Genomic DNA, 18,735 nt, shown 5'->3' with positions numbered 1-18,735 from the left:
CAACTATGGGGTGTGGTGCTCATCTTGCTTTTCAGGCTGAGGGAGCCAGCGTTTGTCCATAGATAGCTTTCCGGGTCATGTGGCCACATGACTAAACCGCTACTAGCACACGGAGGACTGTGACAAGTGCCAGAGCACACAGAAACGCTGTTTACCTTCCCTCCGCAGTGGTACCTATTTATCTACTTGCACTGGTATGCTTTTGAACTGCTAGGTTGGCAGAAGCTGGGACAGAACAACAGGAGCTCACCCCATTGTGGGGATTTGAACCGCCGACCTTCTGACTGGCAAGCCCAAGAGGCTCAGTGGTTTAGACCACAGCATATGTAGAAGAGACTGAGATCGAATGAAATGCGTAACAGCTGGATGGAGGGAATAAATCAGAAAGAGCAGCAAACCAAAATGGAATAGGCTTGTCCCTGTCATTCGCATGTAAAATTTCTTAAGAGGAAAGGTCATTTGAATTGGGGAAGTTCTGATTTCTCAACTAAAGCTGTTGTGTCTCTACTTGTCTATTATATCTCTGAGAAGCCAGAAAATCAAAGTTTTTAGAAAAAAGGTCTTAGAAACCAGGATTTTTATTTTATTTTAAATCAAAGTTCTGTGGAATGCTCTTCTTGGGAAGACATGTCTGGCACCTTCATGGTCAGTCTTTACATGCCACGCTAAGACCTTTAGGCTTCCCCAGGTCTTCAATGTTGCCTCTTATGCTGGTTGCCACCTTTTAAGTTGGGTGTGTGTGCAAGACCCCCTCTCCCCCTCTGCTCATTGCTTTCCCCATTAGTCACTCTGAGCCAGAGAGGAGAGGTGTGACACACCCCTGCCCTCACTCAGGCCCATGACAGTTTTATGTATTTTGTACTGTTACTGTTTGTTGTACAAACCATGAGATAACCATGAGTGATATCCCATAGACAAACCATGGCTTCTCTCCAAAATTCGGTTTCTTCTCCAGCTGCTAGTCTTTGGTGGGTGTCTGGGGTGAGGTGTCTGGACAAAGCACAGCGAAGGAAGGATGCTGGTTTCACATGTATCATGAAGCCATAGTTAAAACAAACTAAAGCTTGCAAGCCACCAATGAGCCATGGCTTTTTATCATGGTTTGTTGCCAGTAAACGAAGCACAGTTAAACCACTGGGCACATAACACTAAGTTATGATTTAATGAACCATGGTTTAGCATTGCGTGTGAACCAGACCATTGGATACAGCAGCAGTTCTACTGACCCTGCAACAACACATCTCTGGTGCCAGAACAATGCAAGTATAGAATTGCTTTGCCCAATGTTTACAGAATCATAGAATTGTAGAGTTGGAAAGTAGCCCAACATTGGCACATCAACATTTGGGGTGAAACTTAACCGCCTTTTCATATTATCCCAATTACTATAATCATATATTTGTACCCAAAGTATTAAATGCAAAGCTCCTAAAGGATTGCCCCTTATGTGAATGCAGCCAGTGTTGCAAAACTGTAGTTACCCTCAAAATAATGAGCCAGCTTTGCTGTATTATAAAATTGCTTAATATTTTAAAATGACATTTGCAGTTTTGCTTCTGCTTTCTGAAATTTGCGCTGTGACACAAGTATTGCTCAGCAGTCAAATAGGGTACTGCTGCCACTGTTTTCTGGTAGAGCTCTTGTACCTTCAAAAATTCTTTACAAGGCAGAAATAACACAGGAGCTGTTTTCCCCAGCTTGGAGTAGTAGTCTTAAACATTTTTAGAACATAAAAATCCTGCAACAGCTTGCCTGAAACGCAAAATAGGCACACGGTCATATGCAAGGTAATCCATAAGAGGAGGAAGACAAAGAACTGTAAGGATTTGTCCAAAAACAGTATGCTGCTCTGTACATAGTACAGCTCTGCTGACCTCTGCTGGCCTGTTTATTTTGGACGCAAGCTCTTTTACATAGACAAAGAACAAGATTTATGCATGAAGAAAAAGTGCGAAAATTTTAAGTCTGTCACATGAAGTGGCAATCTTACCCGGATGTATTTCCCAGGAATTATGCAAGTGGATAGGTTGCGATTGGTCAATAGCTCCTAGCATATAGTGGCATGCCTTGTTGTTTAGTTGTTTAGTCGTGTCCGACTCTTTGTGACCCCATGGACCAGAGCACGCCAGGCACTCCTGTCTTCCACTGCCTCCCGCAGTTTGGTCAGACTCATGTTTGTAGCTTCGAGAACACTGTCCAACCATCTCGTCCTCTGTCGTCCCCTTCTCCTTGTGCCCTCAATCTTTCCCAACATCAGGGTCTTTTCCAGGGAGTCTTCTCTTCTCATGAGGTGGCCAAAGTATTGGAGCCTCAGCTTCAGGGTCTGTCTTTTCAGTGAGCACTCAGGGCTGATTTCCTTAAGAATGGATAGCTTTTATCTTCTTGCAGTCCATGGGACTCTCAAGAGTCTGCCCCAGCACCATAGTTCAAAAGCATCAATTCTTTGGCGATCAGCCTTCTTTATGGTATGCCTACATGTAGTGAAATAATGTGTAACTTTATGTACTCTGTACACTGGTTTATTGGGTTTCCTGCTCTAAACAGAAGTACTTTTTTGTGTGAGAAAAGTATAAAAGGGTGAAGCTGTTGCCTGTGAACACTGGCTTTCCCTGAGCCACTGGCGATGGTGCCTGGTTGAATGGCTTTGTGGAAGACAATTTCCTAGAGCCATTTTAAGAGGCACTGTGGCTTGGCCCCTCCATCCCCCCCACAGGGAACTAGTTCAGCAGTCATGAATGGAAAGCTCTGGATAGACAGAGGCAGGACAGAAATCTTATGCTCTCCAGGCCTACAATATTTTTGATCAGGAGTAATAGCTGATGGAAATCATGGAATACACAGAGAAGGCAAAACTGATAGCGGTGATAAGAGCCACAAGTTTAGAATCTTTCAAGGAGGACTGGAAACCTTTTCGGGTCTATCTAAAATAAAACTTCTCATATGCAAAGTCCACAGTGGGGTTTGAAGTCTAAGGAAAAAAAATAGCAGAACATATAAGAACTTTGTTTGAAAGGATGAAACTGGGTATGATGGAATTTAACAAACACAATTGCATGTAATTGCAATTATAAACACCAAGGTTGAGTGAGGGGGAATTCATCGATGTTGTAGACTAGGATTATAACTGTTGAGTGATGAAGTGTACCTTTGAAATGAAATAAAATATTAAAGGTGGGAGAGAAATTACTTTTAGTTTGGATGTGATGGCTCTAGTAGTAAATACAGATGGTGTCTGATACCAGCAAGAGCACCATTGTTCCTTTCCTTCCACTGCCTTCCCAGACAGGACTCTGTTGAGGATGCAGAGCCACCATCTCTTGCTCAGAAGCCCAGAATCTTCTCCTGCTCCTCCCTCTTCCGCACCTTGCAAGGTGACATTTTATGCCAGGATGCAAGGCCCACTGTAGGGATATCGCGGAGTGGGGCAGTGGGGTCCGGAGGGAGCACACTTCCCCAGCAGCAGGCAGCCACGGTCGGCCTGCACGCGTGACCTTGGGGTGCAGGGCAACCCCCCCCCCCAGACAAGCCACAGCTGTCTGTACATCGTTCCACCTCTGCCTGACCTTTCACGATCTCAGCAGTTTGCGGTGTCCTGTCTGTAACCCTTTTCCATGAGACCTTTGTCTCCATTCGTCATACACAGTGCAAGGGGAAAATGACGCTGTGGAACAGGTGCCAAAATAGCTTTTTACCACCCCACGATATCGGGACAGAAGATGTGTAAAGGTCACAGCCAAAAATGTATCTGCCTAGCTTGCATATTTGTCTCAATAAAAAGAGGCTCCACAGGAATGGTGGTAGCTCGCTCGCTCGCTTCAGACCACCTGTGCGCAGCTCACATGATGATCAACCCCTGTCCTGGGCCTTCACTTCAGCCCACACTTCAGTGAAAGCACGCACATCTCTAGTGAAGTCAAATATTGTCTTTAATAAGGAATATAAAAGGCAAGTCTCCCAGTTACATGGAATAATTCGGTATTTCACCCCAACAAGCTCCACCCATTAACACAGTGAACGCTGTTTCCTCGGTGTGTTTTCTGATAATGCACAAAGAGTGTCCAGCCAGCCTCTGCAGCAAAGAGGGATAGTTTGTGAGGAGGAGCTCTAAGGGAAGGTTATGGCAGGGATAGAGAGATCATGATCAATGGGGGCCGTATGAATTAATTTCAGAAGAGAGGCTGCCTCCTGGATGTTCCTGTTTAGGAGGCAGGAAGAACCCAGTTTTAGAAGGATTTGGTACCACTGAGAAGACATATGCCTCCTTCCCTGTGGTGCTTCATGAGACAGGTACCTGGGCTGGCTACAGTAAACTTGGGTGTTCTCAAAGCAGTCCTTACACAACAGGCAGTGTTGCAACCGAGGCCCACTGGGGTTTTAACCCTATTCCCAACAGTGTTCTCTGGTCATTACAAAGGGTTTCCATCGTTCCTGCTCATCCAGGGGAGGGCAAAGGATGGAAAAGACATAGACGAGCTGCTTGGTTTTACAACGCAGTGCAGCTGCCTGTAGGGCTGGTAAGAAACTACAGAGCCCACTACCGATTTCCAGCATGGCGTCTTAATAGTCTCTTCATCATAAAAGGAACAACGAAACTGTCTTGCCCACAAAGAAGGAAACCCAAGCCCGTCGACTCACCAGGCGGCGACCCATTTGGCAGCTCTGCAAACCCTTCCCGCTTGTTTCTCTCTTGCGCCCCCAAATGCAGCAATGATTAATCTAACCCCAAAGCAGCCTAGAAAAGGAGGCAGGAGGAGAGGAAAGGGGTGGTGGGGGAAAGGTGTCTCTTCCCCAACACATTCTCCTTTTGCTTCCCTCCTCTCCTACCCCAAGAAAGAGGAGTGCAGTGCAGCACACAGGTCCTCTTGAAACCACAGCACACCAGTCCACAGTAGGGTTCATAAAGCAAACATCGCCTCCTCTTCTTTGTCCTTCTTCTGCGGAGGGCCAGAGCTGCTGTTGGAGGAAGGAGCTCCAGTTGGGGGACTGGGAAGTGTAGGCAGCCGTTCTGCCACTTTTGCTCGCTCTTCCAGGAACTTGTCAAACTCTGGCAAGGAAGAAAAAAGGGAGAATGAGGAATCAAATCAAGAGTTGGAAAAGCCCCGAGCATTGCTTCTTATGTAATCGTTTCCATGGACTGGACACATTTATAATTCCAGATACATTTGGAGATTGATAGTTCACATTCACTGTTCAGGGGTGCCAATCATAAACACAACGCCTTCATTTCTACATGATTAAACATGGGAGCAATACATCCCAACAGATCTGTGCAAGGAGAGCCACATTTTGGGATTTTTCAAAAATCCCAAAGATTGAGAAGCCATTTGCACAGATTGCTCATTCATAGAAATTTTTGCATAGACATGGAATCAATCAGCAGATAGCATCCTATGCCTGCAAGAATTCATTGGAAACGTAACCCTCAAAGGCAGGGCACAGGGTCTGCTAGCAACTTGCCTTCGCTGGTGACACCCTTTGGATCCACCGTGTCGTTTCCCTGAGAAAAGAGAACACAAGGAAGTGTGGAAATTATGGCAGATCAAATGAAAGTGTGAAGGGCTTAATTACATGGACAGAAAATCCAATTTTTATTGTGACAGGGATCTAGTGTGTGCTTACCCATACCAGCAGAAACAGACAGCATTTTAAGGCAGAAACAGGATGACATATGGATACCAAAAGTCTACTTCCCCAAACTACCATTTTAGTCAAACAACAGTCACTGCCTTTCAGAAAGGATGAAATGCAGAGAAATTAGTTCTACACCAATATCAGAACAGACAAGACAGTGGAAAAAGCAGACACTGTTTTAGCCAGTAAGTGAGGAGGCTGATTCACACAACCAACTTTCCTGTGGCAGGCAGCTTCAGCTATGCTTGGCCTGCATTTGGTTCATGGCAAACTAGTTATGTGAATACTGAAAACTCAGGTCATGTTTGGGGTTTACGATGATGTAATCCTGGACTGGGGTGTGTGTAAATGAAATGACCCACGGCAGATAGTGTGGCAATGCAAACCACACCTTAGCTCAATATACTGCAAGCAGCGGGTGCTTATAGTAGTTTGCAAAGTAGTAAGAATGGGAAGGGGCATTAGAAGCAAAGGAAACTGCATAATGACATGCCAGACCACTGATGCATGTAGCTCAGTGAAGTTGGCTATAGAGGCAGGCAATGTAGTGCTTTCCAGATGTTATTGGACTCCAACTTCCATCAGTGTGGGCAATGATCAGAGATGATGTGAGTTTGAAGCAACATCTGGAGGGCATCACACTGGCTATTCCTGCAAAAGGGTTTCCGACAGGCATCTTCCAGCCCTACATGGAAATGCCAGGGATGTGAAACTGTGACCTTCTGATGTGCTTTACCCCTGAGCTAGGACCCCAACTCCAGAGACAGAACACCCAAAGGCTGATTCTAGGTAGCTCTGCTGAGCATCTATTACAGATATTTAAAAATAGAAAACTGCCTCATACCATGTCAGACCACTGGCCCATTTAACTCAGTACTGTAGATACTGACTGGTGGCAGCTCTTCGGGGTTTTAGGCTCTACCACTCACCTAATAACTACGTTCATAATCAGCCATCAGTAATAGGTAAGTGCTTGGGCTACGTTACTTACCACATCAGTAGAGAGCCACTGCTCAATATCTTCCATGATGGCAGCTTGGGGGACGGGAACCTGGCAGAGAAAGGGAAAACAACAAAGAAAGGCAGGGAAGAGCATGAATGAAACCCATCCTTGCAAAAATGCTCCTAACTGACAGCCGCTTATTTTACTTAGCACTGTTTTTAGGACCAGTATCTGATGGGAATCCATTTCTTAGCTAATTCCAACATCACTTGAGAATGGTTAGATGATTCTCAGGTTCACCTTTCAAATGGCCTAGGCCTACACCTGACCACGAATGACACTGATAAACAGCTACGTCATGCACTGGGTCTCATGGGTGGTATCAATTAAGTAGTAGTTCAGAAGTGACCCTCAAAGATGGCAAAGTTGTTCAGCCACAAGATCTATCGTGCATACATAGTATTATCCAATATTATGCCACCTTGGGCAACTTTGGGGAAAAGGGCAGGATATAAATAAAATAAAGTCAATTGGGAAGCCCTAGCTGTTTTTTAGTCTTTATCAACACAACATGAAAAAAGTTCTTATTTCGATTCTTAGCATGAAACATTCTGAAGGGGCAAGCATTTTTTAAATACAGGATTAGATTTTGGTGAATTGTGACAAGCTGCCTATCACAAACTGCAATGTATTCCAGTGAACTTCAAATACCACAGAGCAAACTCCCTGTAGCCATGGCATTTCAAAAATATCAATATTGCAGTCTTTTGCATTCCTGGTCAATTCAGGACACACCATCCTGTTTTTCGAGCTTTCCCTCCATAAATCAAAGAGCACCAGAAACTTCTGATTTTATTGAATGAAAGCAGCGAATTTGCACATGCTGAACCACATTCCAGTGACACAGGAAAATGCCTCAGTGGATTTAACATTTTGCCACCACTTCCTGATGTTAATGCCACTCAATGCTCTCTCTACCGCAACTGAAACAGGTACATCATTATTAGTCAATTGGGATGTGGCATGTCAGATCTGCTAAGGATTCTTCATTCACTTTCTCTCACCCTTCCTGTTCTTAAAGGGTTCGTTTCACTTTAAAGTAAAATTCAGTGAGATTGTTAAATGCAATGCTGTCTGGACCCCTGCCATTCATATTGTCACTTTAGAAAATTGCTATGTTTACACCTCCAATTTGGAGCACATCTTGGGTCTGGTAGTAAGCCCAGAATTGGTGGACTGGCATGCAGGGTCCACCTGGCCTATCTGTGAACTCCTGGCTGTCTTCAGTGGATGGCATGCATTGGAGGTTGCCTTCCTGAATGTCTGCATCTTGGGTACTTGAATGTGCCTGCCCATCTCCAGCATGCCACCTTCAAGTTGCTTAAAACAATTTCATGGAAGATAATCTGCTTGAGACAAAGAGCAGCTAATGGCCATGACCTTCATATGCTCTGCTTGTGAACTATCAGCAGCAGACGCCTCGTTATGGCTAGAAACCAAACGCTGGATTATCACTTTATGGACCCTGGTGGGACCCAGGAAAGCATCTCATACAATCTTAACACCCATGGAAACATAAGGCCATGCTAAGACTATTGGACTTAGCTGAGAGGGTGAAGTTGACATGTGCAATTAAGAGAAAAATCATTGTCAGTATTTACTAAAGATTGGAAACTCCTTTGCATGAAAAAGAATTGAAGTGGATTTGCATGAAGATTGAAGAAATTATTGGTTTATAGAAAGAGGAATTGTTGGGTGTTATCCTGGAGTGGATGTCTTGAATATTTTTCTATATATAGCTGACAGATGAAGAATTGGAAGTTCTATTCTTTTCTTTTTTCCCTCTTCCTCCCCTGGCCTTTTTTCTTTCTTTTCTTTTCAAACTATTTTTGGATTGTGTTTTTATTTAGATTAGTTTCTTGGCTATTTGATATTAACCATTGTATACTTTTTATCAAACTTTAATAAAATCTATTGAAAAAAAGAAAAAGAAGGCCATGCATCAATTCTTTGGTATTTTAGGTGAAGAGCTGAGCTATTGCTACTGAGCATATAACCTGCATATGAAGTCTAACAGAATTCTGTTTTGATCCTAAATAGAAGGAAAGAGCCTGTGTGACACATTGGATTGTCTGGAATTATACTGTAATTCCAGGAAATGAGGAAGAGGTAGGTATGGCAAGGAGAAAGGCTTACTTCCTACAATGATTCCTTCCAAAATTGGACCCTGTGCTAACCCAAGTTATGGGAAACTGCTTAAGGTGAAAAAAGTGATCTCCATAATAGTGAATTTTCAAAAGTGAGATTTTCCCTTTCACTGTGAAGAACTTCTTCTCCCCCGCCTTTGTCAGCAATTAGATGATCTCCCAAATTCACAGATCCTTAAATGCAACAAGGAATTTCTGCTTAAGAGAGAGAGAGAGCACAAGAGCACAGAAGAGAACTAGTAATTCCCATAGGTTACCTTAAGGAGAAGTAAAAGCAAGCGGTTTCTTGCTATTAAGTGTAGGAAAGTTAGCTTCCAAATCAAAGAAAAAGTGTAAAAGCATAATGTCAGACTCCATCTCACCCAAGAAAGAAAAGATCCCTTTAAAGCCATTTCTCAAGATCCTGAGCTATTCTTGCCTAACCTTCTTTCCTCTGCCAAGGTAAAAGCTCTCCATCAGACTGGTTAGCATAACTGGAGATGTGCTGAGGTTTGAGATGGAGCGACACAATTTAAGAAAATGAAACCAAGACCTCCTTTATCCCTAGAAGAGCTTTCCAAGACAGAGGGAAGACAGGCATACGCAAGCCAGTTGGTACAGTGTGTGGGCACACCTTGGACAAAGCATCTCAATGGGTCTTCTAATCCTGTAGCTATTTTCAACTGTATATATTGAATTTGGAACCACAGAAATCAAAATGACAGAAAGCCCAATACCGATCACGTTATTAGTGTAAGTTCCCCTTGAGCTGGCTCTTATTGGGTGTTGTGGAGAAAATAAGCAAAAGTGGCAGAATCCTGAAAGGGTTGGTGCTTCATGGAGGATATGGAAAATGGTGTGTCATTCATGAGTTCCCTTCTGTGATGTGGCAGCCTAAGAGCTGGCCAGTAGTACAAACCTCTCATCCCATAGATGTTCTCACCTGGTGGGAGAAACATCTCTAGTCTCCAGTGCAGGAGGAAAAGACAGCAATGGATCATGGATATTTCTTGTACAATTGTGGTACAGATCCCTGGATTGTGAAGCTAGCTGAAAAAGGCTGGGTGGGGGGAGTTATGCTAATGGATTCAGAGTTCAGTTTTTATCCCACTAACACAGGAATGGAAAATCTCTAGCCTGCCAGGCCTAGGATTATCAGATTTCAAAAATTCCTGACACCCGCAAGGTTGTTGAGCTTTTTTTAGGAAGACCCCCAAAATTGTTAAGCATTGTTGTTGAGCTTTTTTAGAGGAGAAGGGGAGACCTCCCCCAAAAATAGTGATGTTAAGCTTTTGGACCTGTTTCTACTGCTTTTTCATATGTCCGTGTTTTCCCTTACCTTTTGACGCTTGGGCAAAATTTCCCCAACGCCATTTTTACACCTGGAAGCCAGGACATATCAGGAGTTTTCATGACATATGGCAAGCCTAGCTAGGCCTCTCTTTGCTTCTGGCACTCTAATATATGTCCCCATCCCAACCGGCATTGAACTGGCTTCATGGCCAGACTGCCATGTTTCAATTCTGTGTGCTGATGAAGGAGCTCTTTTCTCAGTGCACAAAAAGGAAGGCAAAGTAGAGGCATGTGTGTCGGACAGAAAGCATGTGATGTACATAAATATGCGTGCTTTAGCCCCATTCATTCTGTGTGTTGGCCCTGCCCACTTTGGGCATGCAGCCACAAACTACTTTCCTCCGAGGAAATCCCCCCCTTAGAGGGGAAAATATTCTACACTGTTGTACTATGTTGATGAGAATATAAGGCTTAAAAACGGTCACTTGTTTTCTTCCATTGTGTTAATAAGACTTGTCCAGTTCATGAAGCCTTATGGACTGTGGATTTTATTACTGGGAGAGGTTGCTTGACTTCCATCCCAGCCACATTACTTTCTCTGATGTCTGTCCCCACACACTGTTCAGTCAACACCGCACGCTTGCATAGCAGCCTCTATTTTGCTCTTCCTTGGCAGCGACACATTCTCACCATTCCTTGGCGCATCATCCAGTTTGCAATTGGGGCTCCATCAGTGGAAGCACCTGGCTCCGGCTAATTGAGAGAGAGTTTGCTTTCAAAGCAGCTGGAAAAGGTGGGAAATGTGGGGCAGGGTAGGGAGAAATGCAGGTGCCTTCCAGGATAAAGGGCTCAAGAGCTCAGAAGGGAGAGCAGCTCCCCTCTCCTACAAATTAAAGAGAGCTGGAAAATTTCCTTCCTCCTTCCCGTTTTTGTTGAGACACAAACAGAGTGCGGAAGAACCCCAAACTGAGATCATGGCTTATGACCACAAAGATATAGTTGCATTGCCTCTGGGGACGGAAAGGTGTACAATCCCAAACCAGTTTCTTTCCCTATGGATGGGAAGGTCTGAGTTGAAGAAGGATGGCCTGCTAGCCTTCTAACCCAGACCTTGAAAGGAAGCAGGATTTTAAAGCCTGTGTGATCGTAGTTAGTCCAACCTCATATACTTAACAATGCACTGGCCCAGGGGCTAATCCGGCTGCATTCCTTGCCAGACTGCTCCACACCCTTCTCAAGTGGCTTAATAATATCTCTTGACAGAGAGACAAGAGAGAGAGGAAAGAAACCTCTAATTTTGTGTGGCTGGAATGTAGCCTACAGTATGATGGCACAAGTCATATCCTTTGGTCTGCCCACCTTTGCCTCTGGTCCCACCACTGCAAGCCCATCCAATCACTGGCTTGTGGCCCCTGGAAAGTTTCTTAGGATGGAATGCAGCCCTTGAACTGGAAAAGGCCCCCCACCCTGGGTGGATCCCCTAGAAATTACACCCCCAAACCTCTTTTTACTGATTTTTGTGATTTTAAAATGATTATTTAGTTGCAGGCTTTTAAGGCTTTACATCTTGCGTTTTGATAGCTGCTACTAACTTGTTACAGCTCAGAACCATAATACACATCAGCAGTAACTGAAAATGACTGGAGTATTACTGAATTATAATTATTTTTACTTTTTCGTCTTACTGATCGAGAATTGTTTCAAAACGTTACTAGTTCTCCGTATTTACTGAATTCTTAAATAAACTGTTTGATATGCCGATGCTTGCTTGCTTGTTGTTGTTGTTTTGTGCTGTGCAATTAGGTACTTATGATTTCATAATAGTGTGCAGTTGCATGTTCTGCCACTACCGCTGTGGGGACAGGGGAGATGTGTGAGTCCATGTTTAGGTGTTAATGAGATAGGAAAATACACAAAACTATGTAATTAACCTACAAAGCTGCTCTGATGAACTGAGTGAGCAATGACCTAGGTCCTACTCCCACTAGCTCCAGCCAGCATGGTCTATGGTCAGGAATTTTGGGAGTTGTAGTCCCCCCAAAAACCCCATATGGAGGGCATCATGGTATACATGGACCTACAGCTGACGTCTTGGGAAGGCAGGGGGCTCATCTTTTACATGGAATATCTTTATAGTTAGCAACTCACCGCTGCTGTGTTCTGTTGCCGGGCATCCAAGGCTCCAGCTAGTCCTTGCCTGGCCAGAGGGTCTTCATACTTCACCCTGGAAGAGAGAAACAGGTCAATGACAAAAAAACCAAACAGAGAAGCTACTGAAGGTTATGCACTATGGAATCTTCTTTTAAACTAGATATAAAAAATGGATGTGCTTGGGGATCCTGCTTTTCCTATGTACACAGGATCGTTTACATCCTTTGTCATAAGGAAGAATGACTGAAATCTGGTGAACGTCAACCCCACACTCTCTCATTGACAGCAGGGCCAAGCTGGAATAATTTTTGTGAAAATGTTAATATCAAAAGGCCACTTACTAACCATTCAGCAATTTTTCAGGCTGGATGCACATGTGCTAGCAAGAGCCCTAATGGGCTAGGATAGTCTAAGTGATCATTATCTGAAGTACTGACTTATTTCTAAATGGACACTCTTTGCCCTTCGTGACATAAGCTCATAGCCCAATCGGATCAATCGCAGCACCGTGATGCCATTGGGTCTAATATGTGATGCTGATTGGGTGGGATCACTTGAGGATGGAACGAAACAGAGAAAGAAACAAAGAGCACCAGGGCAAGAGCAGGGGAGTGGTTGTGAATAGTCACAGACAGCCATGGAAAGGTTTATAGCATTATAAAAGGTTTTCAGGTTCCAGGTGGTGGAACCTGGACATTGCCCATTCTGAAGTAGGTCTGAACCAGCGGAACATGGCTCAGTTGTACTTAGGAATCCCAACAAATGTGACGATTATCTATTTGGCTGCCATGAGTGCTCAAATGCATGAAAGAGTGAGCAATGCAATTTATAAACAAATAATAAACAAATCCCTGCGAGGCAGGTTAGTCTGAGAACCAGTGACTTGCCCAAAAGGATGCCCTGTGAGCATTATGGCTGAACAGTGGATTTTAGCATGGCTCATCTATATCTATACCCAAAGCTTTTGCTATTATACTACCTTAGCTCACACATGTATATATGCCTAGTTAGAGATCCCACTGAAACAGGGACAAGCCCTAAAGTTGCACCAATATTCCATGGGTTTGGGGAGAGTTTATTGTGGATTTCGTCAACATGGCCCAGCGCTGTGAGTGTTAGCCTTGGTGCTGGTGTCAAACCCAAGCTCAGCCATGTACCAAGTGGTTCTAGGCAAGCCCTTTCTCTCCATCCCAACCTGTAACATAAAGAGGGGCTGTCCTCAAGGGTTTGAAGGAAGGTAAAATGATATAAGGATATGTGTCTATCATGCACCTTAAGAGATAGGCTATCAATAGAGATTATCCCTTATATATATGCATACTAGGATACTCAGACCATACACAACTCCTTCATTGCTAATATACACCACACATCTAGAGTTGTGTGTAGAAGTAAGTAAGTGGAATAACAACAACAACAACTTAAAAAGAACATTCTTTGTCCAGACATTCCAATTTCTGGACCAAGAAAATTTCTGCACCCTATAGTGTTCAAATGGAGTACATATGCATAACTTCTCTTATTTTGTACAACAGATGCTGTGATCTTTACAATCTTGCATGCTTTTGTCTGGTATTGCTAATTATGAGCAGAGTCAAGGAAATATGGAGGACACCGAAGCTTTAACCCAACCACCGTTCCACCTCCTGAGATTTCTGCAAACACTGCCTCCATGCTTTCAAGCAGAGCTTTTTAGACACAGGGACTAGAAAAGTGCCATTTATATATGAAAAGGGGGAAAAAAGAGAAAGCTGGGATTCTCAGAAAACTAAATTCTGCACTCCTTGTCACATTTTGCACTTTTTCTACGCTATTGCAGAACTGTGACATGCACATAAACATGAATGCACTTCTGTTCTACCTAAGCACATGCCCTTAAAATACATTCTACATCCCTCCACATTTCTATTTTGTTTCAGGAGACATGGTGGGCAAACTTATGCGGTGCAGATGGGCTTGGACAGACTTAACTGTTTCTGATTAATCAGTGCATGCACAGCTACAACAATACCTCTGCAAACATCACGACTGCCCCATTTCCTGCAAGAAATACCTTCAGTTTCAAGACCATTCCACCCATCCTTTGCCCTCACCCTCCAATCTATGCAGATTATTTCTTACACAGGAAGGCCAAAGTTTCCTTGGGCGATGACATCCCAGTGGTGAGCTCCCCCAAGCCATGTCTCTGTCCCTCCCATGGTTACCGGGAACTGTTCCCTGCTGGGGCCAAGGGGTTGGGCCACTTTTGCTCAAACTTTTCAAAAAAGAGCTCGTCCGTGAAGGGCCCGCTGTGCACAATGGCGTCAAGGATGAAGTAGAGTGCCACCACCATGCCGCTGATGAGGCAGAAGGGCAAGAAGGGTTTGAGGTGCTGCCAGAAAGTCTGCAGACAGATGTTCATGGGGCTCTGGGAAGACACACGAGCCAGCTGTGGTGGTTGCCCACAAAAAGGGTCTTGGTCTGGAAGCGAAGCCGCAGGAAGGGAAGGGAAAAAAGGCACAGGAGAGCATGAGGGGCTGTAGAAGAGACAGTCCTGAGATGGCTTGCTGGCAAGAAAGTTAAAAGTAGGAGGCAGATAGTCCAGTTGGAGAAAGAGGAATAAATAGAAGGAGCCTCTTTATCGGAATGATCACACCCGTCACAGGAGGATCAGGTTTTGCTGGAGAAGTTAACAGCGCTCAGTTCCAGGGTTGGGAGGAGAGTGCCGGAGTGTGCGCCAAGAGGTTGGGTTTCAGTATAAGATCAGCTGCTTCCAGCCTTCTCGCTCTCTGCCTTGTTTCTTCAAAAATCGACTCCACTCCGCACTCAGCAAACTGTTTGCTGAGAACAACATTCGGACAGCCTGGTACACAGGCTCACAGCATCCTTCTCCCTGTGTCTGGTGTGCTCGACTGGCTCTTTGGGAGGGCAATCTGTGAGTCAAGAATTATAAGCCCTTTCAGCGGTAGAAAGAGCTGCAGCAACGGCAATTAGAAGGATGCTGGCTCCCAGCCCGGTTTGCTAAGTGTTGGGGGTGGAGTGCGTTTCGTGCTCAAGCGTAACCGCACATGCCCAAAACAAACATCTGTTTCTACAATCAGCAGGGGTCACTGAAAGGCTTCTTGCAGGTTTGCATTACCGAGCCTAGGACTTCTCCCTCAGACACATCTGTGGGTTTTGGAACTACAAGGCCGTATTTGCCGAGTACAATGGAAAAGACCAGATCTTCCACACCTAAGTCCTCTACAGAATAACCATGCTTAGCATTATATACTACTTCCTGAGCATGCAAAGTGCTCTGCATAATTCTAACCAGTAATCCTTCAGGCAGCCAACCTGAAAGATAGGTTGTAATTATAATTAACCCCATATTGCAGATTTGGGGTGGAGGGGGAAAGGGTGGCTGTGAGAATAGTGGCTGCCCTGAAGCCAACTGGTGAATTAATGGCTGAGGTGAAATTGGCCTCAGGAACTTTCTCGTAGCGTTTAGCTGAAGTGCCAGACTCACCCTATTTGTGGGAAACAAAGGAGATGGGGAATGTTTCAAGGTAAGATCCACTCACTAGTCACTGGCCATCAATTCCTCATCCCCTTGATGTTCCACCATGATGTCCTGTTGCACAGGGAAAGCGTTCTGGGGAAAACATTTGATGGCCCTTCTTCCCAGAAATCCCCACAGCTCAATGGTACATCATGGTATAACATGTCAAGAGGCTTCTGGGGGAAAAGACTGTGGCTGTCAGAAGGAACACTGACTGCTTCAGCTGTTACTGCCATGTGGTGGCTGTGAAATAAGGCATAAGGATGTGAGCAGAAGGATGTGAACCCTTGAAATTGTCGCCAAGTTGCTCAAAAAGTTTTCATTGGAGAACTTTTGGCCTATTCTTACATTTCGGCTCTCAAGAAATCTAGATCATTGTGGCTGGGACAGCAGGAGCAAACAAGGTATGTGACTTAAAATACAGATAATGTATGGTGCAGGGGAAAGCAAACCTCCTCTTTACAGGAATATTCATTCCCTGCTTTAAACTCCCCCTCCCCACATAGTTCAAGTCATTTTTGTATGTGTGAGATTTGTTTTCAAAACTAAGGAGGAAAGGGAAATTCCAAAAACTTGAAATTTTCACTCTAGGTTACCCCAGTGAATTTTTAAAAATGTATTTATTTACTTAGTACCACAATAGCTATTTCCCTCTGGGGACTGTACAACAAAATACTAAAGCAAAATATAAAAATTATATGAATTCTTTAATGGAAAGAAGCAATGCTAAGTAAAGTAGGTGTGCATCATGAGATGAGGTTTGTCTTCTTTTCCAGGCCACAAGCATGGGCAACCATAAGAAGCAAAATACAAGTACTGGGTATGGCTGGTGTTTACTCTCCTGGAGTATTATCTGCAGCACTGAAACACAGCTCTGCTCTCCATTTGGCCCACGCTGTTAACAATAAATTATCTATTTCACTGCTGCTAAAATTCCTGGAAGCCATTAGAGAATGACAACATAACAGACAAGGGGGGGGGGGGGGAAGAGTAGTGGAGAGAGTTTAAGTGCTAATAAAAAGTCGAGTCTGCCTTCATTAGTTCTGGTGGGGGTGGACAACAACAGCAGCAATAAACAAAACCAAAACAAATCAGTCTCCTAAAAGACCAGGGTTTTAAACAACACAGACAGTCTGCTCTTGAACTCCACCACCAAAGAACATTCAGACTGGAAAATCAAAGATGGGTGTGACATTGGAAGATTCACTCCTGCACTACAAGCAACCCTGCAAAAGGGAAATGGAAGCTGGCGAAAGAGCAAGGACAAACATGTAGGCTTTTTCCTATCCAGAAAAACTGGGCATAAGCAGGGCTGAGCCAACACAGTTTGGAAAACAAAATATCTAACAGCAGTTCACTGGAAATAGAAACTATTTGTCCCCAAAGGGCTCTGTACTGACACTCAAGTCCCTAGCGGGCTTCAGCTACACCTGCTGAGTACAAGCTTGTTTGTTTGGTATCTCTTATTAAACATACTATTCATCCTACAAGCACCCTTGATTTCAGTTTCTCCCTTTCCTACTTGTGATACACTAGAATTTAGGACTTATCTATTTGCTTAATCACATGGAAAAAAATATCAAAGGGCAGAGGGCCATAGTTTCTAGCAAAACAAGTCCTGTTTTTGAAAAAAATACATAAAAATTCTGCATGGATATAAACCATATTTTGCACCGAAAGCCAAATTCCTCTGTTTCTATACATTATGCAAACCTGCATAACTTCTCTTGTTTTGAGTATGAATGAATGAACGTTCATTATTAAGCCTGAACAGCCAGCATACAACTCTTGTATACAACACCTAATTTGCCGCAGCAGGTGCCGTCACTTACTCTTTGCGCTGATCGGCCAAGTTGCTGCCTCGGGTCAGTGCAAACATGTCAAACTCTTCCTCCAGCTTGCCAGAATTGTTGAGGGACTGCAATCCTGCACTGACGCTGCCAGAACCCAGATCTGAAAGGTGCAAAAAGTCAAGAACAAGGTAACATCTAACACACGTTCAGATCAGCAAAGCATAATGTGATATACATAACTGTCTGAAAATAGGATCACAGGAGGTTTCATTTCTTTTTGCCGATAAGAATAATTTTATGAAGGGTTGCATGAGCCATGCCTCCTCTGTAAACTACCTCTCCCCTCCCTCCAACCCACTCATCCTAAGTGCTGCTATCAGGGTAAGTTATGAACATCAGCATACATTTGCTGGCTCGACATGGTTGATTCTGCTACCTTATATTAAATTAATTCTGAAGTTTTTAAAGCAAGGACTGAGGGAACATAAAGAAGAAAAGATACAGAAGCTAGAAGACAGGTGAGCTAGTGGCTCCCAGAATCATGGGGCTGGGGTAGGGGGCAGACAAGGAAACCACACAGCAGAAAGGACACAATTAAGTTACTCACTCATTTCTGCAAGCTGAGATGAGAGCGTGGAGGCGGCTTCTGGTTTTTTTTCTACTGCATTAGGTCCCATATCAATCAAATTGCTTGCATTTTCTGCATTGTTTAGCTGCTTAAAAGACAGAAAGTTTGTGTCGCTATTTTGAAACTATTCTCACAGCATTTCTAACCAATCATCATCATCATTTATTACTTATACCCCACCCATCTCGCCAGGCTTCCCCAGTGTGGTTCTGCTTTGGGAGACCACGAGTTTTGAATAACTGAGGAAATCTAAAACAGCATTCATCCCCCCAAAAAGTCTGAGAAATTTGGGAATAATGGAATCAGCCCCACCAAGACAAAATATCTGAATCCGCCACAATGAGGACTGTGCCCCTTGGTTCTAATGTGCTACTATCTTACCCTTCTAAGAAACATTAATAATAATAATAATAATAATAATAATAATAATAATATTTTATTTATACCCTAGCCACTCTGGGTGGCTTTCAACAGATCATTAAAAACCTTGTTAGCATGCATTAAAAGGAACACTCATTCACCTTAGCAGGCTGGCCAGATCGGAGCCGTTCGAACCTATGAGAAAGAGAGAGGTGAGCAGATGAGCTCAG

General features: G+C 43.9%; 1 protein-coding gene across 5 annotated transcripts in view; it reads right to left on the bottom strand.

Moving 5' to 3' along the window:
• Window positions 1–3,908: 3,908 nt before the first annotated feature.
• TOM1 (target of myb1 membrane trafficking protein) overlaps window positions 3,909–18,735 on the bottom strand; it is a 31,187-nt gene continuing 16,360 nt past the window's right edge. For 2 of the 5 annotated variants that reach the window (XM_083462180.1, XM_083462184.1), the window contains exons 9-16: window positions 18,667–18,700; window positions 18,125–18,233; window positions 17,557–17,677; window positions 12,202–12,277; window positions 10,744–10,806; window positions 6,623–6,682; window positions 5,458–5,497; window positions 3,909–5,044 (exon numbers count right to left, since the gene is read on the bottom strand). In XM_083462180.1, coding sequence (XP_083318306.1) covers window positions 4,896–5,044; window positions 5,458–5,497; window positions 6,623–6,682; window positions 10,744–10,806; window positions 12,202–12,277; window positions 17,557–17,677; window positions 18,125–18,233; window positions 18,667–18,700 — 652 coding nt within the window. In that variant the 3' untranslated portion in view covers window positions 3,909–4,895. The remainder of the gene's footprint in view (window positions 5,045–5,457; window positions 5,498–6,622; window positions 6,683–10,743; window positions 10,807–12,201; window positions 12,278–17,556; window positions 17,678–18,124; window positions 18,234–18,666; window positions 18,701–18,735) is intronic. The other 3 variants (XM_083462181.1, XM_083462183.1, XM_083462182.1) reach the window with 3 other exon arrangements.

The sequence above is a fragment of the Podarcis liolepis genome (assembly GCF_965112155.1).
Source record: "Podarcis liolepis genome assembly, chromosome: 10".
NCBI classification, from domain to species: Eukaryota; Metazoa; Chordata; class Lepidosauria; order Squamata; family Lacertidae; genus Podarcis; species Podarcis liolepis.
This window is presented reverse-complemented; position numbering and strand designations above follow the sequence as displayed.